General features: G+C 36.2%; 4 protein-coding genes across 4 annotated transcripts; all 4 read right to left on the reverse strand.

Moving 5' to 3' along the window:
- Positions 1–823: 823 nt before the first annotated feature.
- Positions 824–5,626, reverse strand: BDF20DRAFT_999194 (protein-domain-containing protein; the record flags this gene model as incomplete). Its single annotated transcript, XM_053085480.1, has 16 exons — positions 5,426–5,626; positions 5,166–5,333; positions 4,981–5,097; positions 4,612–4,908; positions 4,411–4,540; positions 4,242–4,339; positions 3,981–4,172; positions 3,816–3,900; positions 2,632–3,749; positions 2,257–2,561; positions 2,028–2,175; positions 1,824–1,952; positions 1,538–1,751; positions 1,120–1,452; positions 958–1,047; positions 824–885 (listed from the first exon to the last, which is right to left on the reverse strand). Exons 1-16 carry the CDS (start codon positions 5,498–5,500, stop codon positions 824–826), a joined length of 3,561 nt encoding a protein of 1,186 aa, XP_052937933.1. The 5' UTR covers positions 5,501–5,626.
- A 334-nt stretch (positions 5,627–5,960) lies between these two features.
- BDF20DRAFT_905203 (phosphatase inhibitor-domain-containing protein) lies at positions 5,961–6,567 on the reverse strand (the record flags this gene model as incomplete). The annotated part of the gene is made up of 2 exons (XM_053083128.1): positions 5,961–6,205; positions 6,306–6,567. The coding sequence occupies 2 exons, from the start codon at positions 6,565–6,567 to the stop codon at positions 5,961–5,963; spliced, it is 507 nt and encodes a 168-aa protein (XP_052937934.1).
- A 938-nt stretch (positions 6,568–7,505) lies between these two features.
- Positions 7,506–8,532, reverse strand: BDF20DRAFT_858205 (uncharacterized protein). Its single transcript, XM_053080394.1, has 2 exons — positions 7,703–8,532; positions 7,506–7,629 (listed from the first exon to the last, which is right to left on the reverse strand). Exon 1 carries the CDS (start codon positions 8,435–8,437, stop codon positions 7,778–7,780), a length of 660 nt encoding a protein of 219 aa, XP_052937935.1. The 5' UTR covers positions 8,438–8,532; the 3' UTR covers positions 7,506–7,629; positions 7,703–7,777.
- Position 8,533: 1 nt separating this feature from the next.
- Positions 8,534–9,820, reverse strand: BDF20DRAFT_858210 (uncharacterized protein). Its single transcript, XM_053080395.1, has 3 exons — positions 9,424–9,820; positions 9,085–9,354; positions 8,534–9,004 (listed from the first exon to the last, which is right to left on the reverse strand). Exons 1-3 carry the CDS (start codon positions 9,728–9,730, stop codon positions 8,997–8,999), a joined length of 585 nt encoding a protein of 194 aa, XP_052937936.1. The 5' UTR covers positions 9,731–9,820; the 3' UTR covers positions 8,534–8,996.
- Between the last annotated feature and the right edge of the window lie 326 nt (positions 9,821–10,146).

Consider the following 10,146-nt stretch of genomic DNA (forward strand, 5'->3'; position numbering starts at 1 on the left):
AGGAATAGCTCATCAATAAATATCTGCAAGCCTGAAATAAACAGCTGTAATTAATGTCTAAACTTATTTCTTAATATACATCGCATAACCCGTAAGAGATGATTGGTAATCACAACAGCAGCTCGAGTACGTACAATCAGGAAGAGAATACATTCCACCACGGTCTATCTATATTGCATCTAATATAGGCTATGTACAACATATAATGAAATACAGGCCTAAGCATAATAATTACGCATCAAGCATCTGTACCTGAAATTAGTGACTAGCATACGCGTCCTCAAATAATATAATTCCCATTAAACCTTACAGAGTGAAAAATCCTTCTACTTCATCTGAAGAATAATAAAAACACTTAATTTCATAGTCATCGACTTATAACCGTTATCAATTTCAATTAAGCAAATACAACAATATGGAGGAAGGAGTTCATTAACCAATGATAAACTAAGATTACCTCTTATAAACCTTTTTTTGCGAGCGTATGTACTTTTGATATTCAACGAACAAAGCAGTAGCACTAATAAAATTAATATCATTGCTATAAATGTGTATTATGCAAACATTTCATGTATGTGAAAATCAAGACATTTCATTGAGCCAAAAATCACATAAATCAAATTTAATACAGTATAAATGTTATAATGTGCACAACCACCGTAAGAATCAATCGAAGCTGGTAAAAGTGTTGTTTAAATGTTACTACAACCTTGAAATTCAGCAACTAAGAATGGCGATCTTCAATGTAAAGCAAAGGAGGCACGCGGGTATACAGATCTACGTTAATAGCAGTAATCACGAGAATAAGGAATTCCATTAAATCTTATGTTTCTTCATCTTCATCTGAATCAAACACAACTACGCGTTTTCTTTTACGCGGTATGTCTAGATCAAAGCAATATGGAACAATTAGATTTCTCGTTGCATCGCCACGTCATAATGCAAAGGGTACTCTACCTTGATTCCATTCTTTCGGGCAGACGAATCCTATCAGTTTCCCTAGTTTAAAAAGGCTTGCTAACAGTTCTTTATTTTGTTTGAACGATTCTGCATGAAAGATAAAATGAGTTCCTTAAAAAATGCTATCTGAGGTACTGTTAATATAATATTTTTGCTTACGTGGTGCGGTTCGTTGTCTCCACCATGTATAAAGAACTGTCAACAACGGTGCCATGAGTTGTTTTTCCTCTCCATCTTCAAATATCTGTGTTTGATCGATTAGAGTGGACACTAAATCAGATAATGAGGATATGAAAGGCTCTTCTGAAAGTGTTGACCAATGTTGTAGTAAAGCAATTGTCAACTGTAGCTGCTCCGATAACTCTTGTCCAGTCTCGTCAGTAATTGAAGTATTAGATATAGGAACAATTTGGACAATGGCATGAATCAGTTCTTTTGAAGGAGCAACTGATTTCAACAAAGTAAGTAAGAAGGGGATAATCTCATTTTTGACTAAGTAAAAAAGAAATGAGTACATCAGTCAATAGTGCGCCTCTCCTAGGTAAATCAATTTACGAAATCGTTAGTGTTAACTTACAATCCACTTTCAAAAGCTGGCTAACTTTGGGGTTTTGAAAAAACTCTTGAATGAGAGCAGGTCGACCTTGCAGTTCGGCGGTTAATAGTTGCCAAAAAGATAGCGTTTCAAACGTTGGTAATGTAAAGGAAGTACTGATGAACTGGTAATCAGTAAACTTGTTGCCGAAAATATGATAATATCCGTAATGGAGCTCCAATGCCATTTTCCCCATCTATCAGTTAACAAAACCGGGTATATTAATATGATCGGTTGATTATACTTTCTGACACGCTTAAAAGTTTACCGTTTCAGGTAAGAGCATCATGAGTGTTAGCTTCAATAATTCTAAATTGCCTGAAGTTATATCAGGTAAAAACTGGTATAGCAGGGTGATGACTCGATTGAATTGGCTAACATTAAGTTGGGCAAGCATCTAAAACAAAGAGATAAAAATTTGCTTAAGTGCTCTGTATTATTACATTGTTGCAACAAATTGAGCCTGCTGTACCTGCAAATCTTTCTCTAAGTAGTTCTTCAAATATTCATTTTCATTCATCGTAGAATGATCGATGCTATATGCATGCTTTACGAATGATTGATAGCCTTGCAAAAAGGTTGGAAACCAAGCATTTACTTCGTCACGTTTAAGCATTTGACTATTAAGCAAATTCCATAAGTTTTCAAACATTTGTTCCAGGAGTAACATAACTCTTAATACATGCTTGCATTATACTTACTCTGCTATGAATGACCACCAGCGAACACCAACCATGTGCCGTCTTTGATCTATCCGTGTCTGATGAGCCAAGCAGCTCAATAACTCAATCATCTTCTTTACATTACTGTCATCTTTTTTTACTGCGCACATGTTCCAATAATGAAACATCACTAAATCAAACACATCTTTTGTACTATCTTTAACAAGGATATCCTCATTGTCATTTTTGCTTATTGCAGTATTGGTATGTGAGAGCATCGTAGAAGCAATAATATTTCGAATGTGTGTTCCTATTGTAGCCACCAACATTTCTGCAGGGATAGCCTATGATGATCCATTATTTTTAGATATGCATTCCAATGAAGGCAAACTTGTCAAAGCACCTCTGACTTACAATTCTATAATAGACAGCGAGAATTTCACTCAAGTTTTTCTTTGCAATTGTATTTTGTTCATCATACATTTCCTCAAATTGCTCGCCCGTGCCATTTAACAGAACAACGCATGCTTCTTTAAATCGGCTTAACGAATCACCAAATATCCAATAAGATTGATTTGATTCCATGGCAGCCTGAGCTCGCTCATCTTCTTCTTCGTAGTCTTCTGCACTGCTAACTTCCATTTCCTGCGCTTGCTTAAACTGACGCCCTGCTATTCCTTCATTTTCTTTTCCTTCGCTAACTTTCATTTGTTCTTCTCCGCTATCTTCATCTTTACTGGTCATATCAACGTCGTCAACCATCATCATTGATTTAGACGAAGTGGCTCGCTGTAATTGTTCCTGATGGATTGCTTCGTTATACACCTCTTCCTCTACTATTGCTAATGGAGCAATGGCATTAACATTGGTGCATGTCATTGAATCAGTTTTTTGCTTAGTAGCCCTTGTGTTAAGCAAAACCGTTTTACCCGCTCTATCCACATCCTTCGGTTTGCCTTCGTCAATCGTAAGGCCAATTTGACCTTGAATAGTTGGTACACCTGTATTCATCGTTGTTGCTGTCGATTTCGTCGATGTAGCTTGGGGTTCGCCGTATAGATAAGCATCCACGTCGCTATCATTTATAAATGAATTAGCTGATAAAGGAAAGTCCGTTAACAGTTGTTGGCGATTTTCATGATGATGCTCTGGGGTATTGGTCATGTTCGTAGTGCCTACAGTAGGCGTAGGCATAGGCTCTACAGCTACTGTTGCTGCACTTGATGATGATGACGGTGTCGATAATTGTTGCTGTTTTCGACTGGTACTACTTTCATCCAAAAAATCATGGAATAGAATTTTCATGCAATCTTTTGTTGCAGAATCCATGGTAGGTAATTTATACAGAGGTAATAAACTACGTATGACGCCCTTCGATAATAAAGTACGCATACCGCAGGTGACACATCCAGCCATGTATTCTTTCATAGGTGGAAAGTATTCTTCGACGGAACGTTTCAAGAAGTCAATCAGCGAGGCTGTAATGGAAGGGTAACGCTCTGCTGATCTTTCAATGAGCAGCATGGCTGGTTCTGGTTCGTATGATATGTCAGTCTACATGAGTTTCTACTCTTCCTAGCACATCTACAATAGCTTACCTATAAACATAATATTATCTGTGGGCTTGAAAAATAACCAATCCAAAATCAGGGCCGTTTTAACATTCATTGCAACAGTATTATTCTAAAAAAAAAAAAGTCTTGCCATCAGTTCGAATAAGAGTATTCTCATTAAATTTCCCTTTCAACGAAAACAAACATTACCCTTATAGCTCTAAGCATACTTCCAATGACTACGTAACGAGGAACAATATCGCTTTGCAAGATTTGGTTGGAAGGATACCAGCCTGCTACTATATATCGAATAATATCCACATAAAAAGGCTCCGACTCCGGTGAGCTTAGATAACGTTGAGTAAACCAATTCAAATTTCGTTGAAATTGATTGATCCGCAACTACATCATTTGCAAAAGGTAAATTTTGTAAGCTGCCTTTTTTTTTTTTTGGTCATGATCAATACTCACGTTTTGCAAAATATATAGTAACTTTGTTTCCATATCGACTGTTAACCTGCTCCTTAAGAACTCTTTTGGTGTAGGTGAATTCAATATCATATCTACGCCTATATTTCGTCAAACGTCGTTTTAAAATCTCTGTTGGTATTAGTCTCTAATAGAATAGTGTTCTGCGAACCTTTGAATTTTGATGATAGACTTTGTGGTTTTTGCAATAAATCTTGCCAAAATTGTTTGAATTCAGGAATATTTTGTACGTCATAAAGGGCCCGAATCAGATCTCTACCGATAGGCACGCATAACATCCACTGTGTAAAAAAGTTATGTAATCTATCAATTACTATACCATAAAGAATTTTACTTTATATTCTTATCTTACTCTCTCTCTCATCAAATTCATTACAAACCGAATCTCTTTTTGTTGTAATGCATGGTATTGTGCTGACCGATGATGATCTGCTAGCACTCTCAGATAAGTATATACTGTCATCGCTATTATTTTGGGATTCACATCTAACCAAGGTTTAACTCTCTCGCATAGTTTAACATATTGATCACACAATGATAGGTTTGGCTGACTGAAGTCACCTCCACGTATCTGTTTTAGCAAACTCAAGTAGATCAAATCGATGTTGTTCACGTTTAAATTCGTCAATGCAGTCACCAACCAAAATAACTGTTAAAGCACAAATATGTAAATGCGCATGTAGAGTCGCGTATTCAAGTAAATCCTCTCCAACTGACTTACTTGTTCCCTGGCTTGTGATTTCAAAAGATGAAACTTCGATGAGTTGCATATGGTTTGCAATTTATTAACAACGTTGGCAAAATGATCTCGGTTGATATAAGCGATCGACTGAAAAAACTATAAAGTTGATACTACGTTAACGACCTACTGGCATTTCAGGAATATGTTGGTACGTTGTTGCTTACAGATTTGGCATCAGCAGGTTCTGTCAGTATACCGTATAGTAATGCGGATACTAAGTCATGGTATTCTTTTTTATTTTGCGAAGCTTTATCGTGAAGGTAGTTGTGAAGTTCAATTTCTGATTTATTCTTGGTTGCCTCACAATAGTTCGCGTAGAATTTAGCAAAATCCTAGAATAAAGGAACAATGTCCGTAAAAATACACCGTTTAATAACTATTGTAATAGCATCACTGAACTAATGGTGCAAACTGAACACGTTACAAGCTCTAATTCATCATCTGCATCCACCGGCTCGAGCTCGTAAAGCTTAGAGTGAAACTCTAACCGAGAGCCCATATTGTGAGAAATTACAAGGTTGAGGTATAAAAAAAATAAAAAAGGGATGGATAATCGCCCGAATATGGCATTTATGCATCAACTCAGTTCCTATGCTCTGGTAACAATAAGCCACATGTCAGGCACCAATTATCCGATTGCGTATAAACCCGTTACTCAACACTTTAGCACATTAATAAGTTGCTTGACACTTTATTATAAAAGTTACACCTCTTTGTCCATCTGGTTATATAAAATTGCTTTTTGTTTGTTCCTATTCTTTACATCTGCCTCTAATTTCAGATATATAAACGAAGTCGTGACAGTATTGAACAATCTGAGGTGGAGTTTATCTACAAAATAACCGCTTTGATTGTTTGCATAAACCACATCATAAAAAATGAGAAAGTAAAAGATTGCTATACAAAGACCGACAATAATGCATTGAGCTGCTCTGTGCTTGCAATTTTTCAAGCTTTCCTTATTTATTATAGTTTGGTTGACGTTCATAGGCATTTGGGCTAACTTCTCTAGGATTCCTTTTACTTCTGCGTTTAGAATGGCTATGCTTGCATGTTCTACTATGACGCTGATGAGCTATTTTTTCGCTCTCATTGTTAACGCTATCATCACTATCATCACTATCGCTACCATCATTACTCGAGCTACTGCTGCTTTCGTCTGATGACTCGCCGACGGCACGAGGTTTATGGTAAATACAACAGACTATTTGGGCAGAAACAAGCGAAGAAAGGTGAGAATCAATTCTTCAGAGCTTATCTAACAAAGGTTAGCGTGTCTCTTTTTCGGCTTGTTTTGTAATTACTTTTCGACTTTTTTTTGTTCATATGCTCGTTGTCAACCACACTTTCGTCCCAGTGAATCAGTCGTCTTCTGGCATTCATATCACCTCTTAAGTGTAGCACACCAAAAGGTTCTTGGTCGTCTTCTTCTGAAGCTCCATTACTGTCCGTCTTATCGAAAAATTCTTCATCTTCATCTTCTACTGTTAGCGTTCGTGAGCCATGACTGGATACAGGTGTTTCGCTTCTCATGCGTGTGTATGTTTGTGGGTGTATAGATGACATGATGTTGGGAAGTATATGAAATGTGCAAAATGTAGTAAACCGTCGGAAGTGGTGCGGTCTGTAAACTTTTATGTCTCTGTCGGAGCCCAACTTATATCGGATCACGTCAGTCCAACAGCATAACATCACATACAATAAAACTATCACGAAGGCCTTAATAAAAGCAGTACTGAATAATATTAGAAGGCAGTTGCTAAAGTTACTTATAACTTAATGAATTTACAGCTTCTAAAATTCTTGAAAAAAAGAAAAGGGTCTACGAGCTGAATGGCCTTATTATTATACACCTTGTGGCATTCTACAATAAATAATTCCTCAACTTGTCTGCGAAATACTGCACTTAACAACGATTCACCTCTTATAATTATGCAGTTACTGAAATGAATTAATACACATCAGTTTCATTAAATGTATACTCTCTTGCTTGGAGTTTTACCAAACAGGTCCATTCTGTTAAAATACCAAGCAGGAATACTCTGAGAACGGTTTTCAGATAAGATCAGCAATTTAATTTCGAACCCAATACAAAAATGCTGACTTTCCCCTCTGAGAGTTTTCGATCGAAGAGGTTAAATGAATCACCAAGAAACAGTAAATCAGCCATTAACGACATGGACAGCAATAGTACTGTTTGGCGTCTAAAAGCTTTTTTTTTTTCTCAATGTCGTTTGTAGCTGCATGATATTGAATTAAAATCTAAACAGTTTCCAGAAAGGAATGGGCTGATGTCGAAGACAGTATATTCAGATCTTGTGTTGGCAAAAAGATGGAAATACGTTGACTATATAGTGGTCAAAGAATTACAAATGTGTGTCTTGGTGGGATACGAACCTGGAAATAGTGTATGTTAGTACCTTTGCAATGCTTTTATATAAGCAACTGTTATGATTGAAGTGAACTGATGTGTAGTGATGACCCTCTTAAAATCAATAATACAGAATGAAAAACTAATTATTATACCTGTCCTTCAAGAAGAGGAGAGCTTGACTCTTAAACGTATGGCTGGTTTATTTCGAATTGTAAATGATAGTCATATTGTCGATACCCCAATACAGTAAGCTACTTTATTCGATAAAATAGCTCGATTTAATCATTTAAACATCGCTAACGGATTCCTTTAATCCAGTAAACTAACGTTAGCCATTATATGTACTGACTCTACTATTCTTTATTACAATGTGAAAGAATTCGAGTAAAGCGCTAAACAGGCTTAAATAAACTTTTTTGTTCTCTTTATTGTTTTCACCAATGCAATAGCACAAATTAATGTTATGCCAAGATTCGATAGTCCTATTTCTTTCAACGACCGCACATATGAATGAGGTTGATAATATGACCACGATCGTCCGATTGAACTCAAAGTCAGGAGAAACAAGGCATTTCGTTCGTAAGAAAGTCTTCTTTCTTTCAAAGCAAACAGGGAGAGTAGCCCTAAAGAAAGATGATGTATGCCTTGCAGCTTTGTAAGTTGCTCGTACTGCCTTATGGTTCCCGTTGTTGTTCGTTTGTAAGGAAATATATATATTCTAGCTGTGTATAAATGGTATATTGTATTGATCCATAAGGGTAAATTGTTATCTCTGAACAGATATTTCAATAACGTCTTTAAGAAGTGTTGTAAATGGCCGTTTATGAAGCTTAACCTGGAGGGCGTAAATTCTTTTGTACGCTCTATATTTGTTATATTTGTTTGTTCAGTACTTGTATCATGATGTCGGTAAATAGTTTGGAAATGTAAACGTTTCATAGTATCAGTTGACTGTTCATCTGTATTATAGTGGTCGTTATTTCCTTTTTTCACTTCAAAGGGTAAAGTTGGAGATGTTTGCGGAAGCTGCTGTCGTTCCTTGTCATGCTGCTGATGCTGCATTACTGAGACAAGACTGGTATGAGAGTATGAGCAAATAAGTTGTGTGAAATAAAGGAGAAGAAATTACATTTGTCGAAAAAAAGGCAAGAAAGAAGGGAAACATGACTTTTTACGTAAATTCAATTAAGCTCTTTTAGTCTTGAAAAAAGCAACGAAATGCTTCAAGACAGTCACGGGCGAGAATGAGTTGAACAATAAACAAATCTGCTCAGTCTTGTATTGATTGGTCAAATCAAAAGAAATAGCTCTTATGACATTGTATCGCGATTTTGGTCGTTTTACTCTTTAACTCAATATTGAACTCCCATTGATTGGTATGAACTTATAATGTTGCTATCGAAAGCAATTGCCTCATAGTAATCAGGTCCGAACACTTATAGAAGGGACGTTTGAATGTTCTATTTAATATTTCTATTTTCCTTTGTCCACAACGGTTAGAACAGTCATTGTGGACAATAGCTGATTTTACTGCTATTGAGCTTACAGCTCGAGAAATTATTTCAGCTCTCCATTTCTCTCCTCTGACATCTGAGCATTCTATAGAGTCGTGACCCGTTAATCAACCATCTGCCAAAAACCAAATTATTATCTAAAGTCGTGATAACTATTAATATTCGTCATATTTTTGTAATAAACACATTAACTACCTTTAAAGCAGTCTTTTAAGACGTATATGCCTCGTAATGAAGATTTCGTTGGTAACGCTTTGTATTTTCTTTTAACTGCTGTGTCTAGAAACGCTAACTTTTGCGTGGAGCACCATCTAACAAATTTGTTAAAAGGTTCGTCTCGAAAAACCGAACTGTAGTTTTGAACATCTGACATGATGCTATCGGATGACAAATATTTACGCTCGTATGATATGGACTTAGGATCTTTTGGCAGATACATAATATCCATAAATTGTTTCAATTGCGCTTTAGACTTTATGATAAGGACAAGCTTAGTCATTAAACGCGAAAAAATATCTTAATATGAACAAGTACCAAGCGTTGATTTATTTTTCGTTCTAACAATTTCATCAACTTCTTCATTCTCTTTATTATCTTCATTTGCTTCTTTACTCGCTTCCATATTATTTTCAATGGTTTCTTTCGATGTATACAATTTAATGAACCAATTGGCGTAAATGACTCTTGTACATAAAAGTTTTGGTTTTTTGGGGTTCCTTGAATAGCATATTCCAACATCTTCTAGTTCGTCGATAATCTTGGTATACTTTCTAATATTCTCCTCATTGTACGGCACAGCATAAAATAAACATACTGCTTCTTCGCGAGAAATAACAACCATGATATATATATAAAAAAGCTAGTGAAGTGAAATGAAAAAATCAAGTACAGTGAAGTGAAGTGAAAAAACCAAGTGAAGTGAAATGAAAAAGAAAGCCAACTTTAACGCTGAAATGATAAAACCATCCCAACTCAATGCAAAAGCTAAGCCAAACACTAAAATGCGAAAGCTAAGCCAAACGCTGAAATGAAACTGCTATTGGACTCCATAAGCCCACTTTGGAAAAGTTTGTCTCCCGCCCTCTTATGTAGAAACCGCTTTTTGGCGTTGACACGACTGTATAATATCATAGGAACTTTGTTAAAATTGTACACAGCCTAAATACGATTTGAGTTTAATTATATATTGAGGAAATACTGATTGGTCAGTGAGCGAGCCGTAAACTTGTGAGTCTGCAGTTTAATCGCCCCGTTCAG

The sequence above is a fragment of the Mycotypha africana genome (assembly GCF_025528875.1).
Source record: "Mycotypha africana strain NRRL 2978 chromosome Unknown BDF20scaffold_3, whole genome shotgun sequence".
NCBI classification, from domain to species: Eukaryota; Fungi; Mucoromycota; class Mucoromycetes; order Mucorales; family Mycotyphaceae; genus Mycotypha; species Mycotypha africana.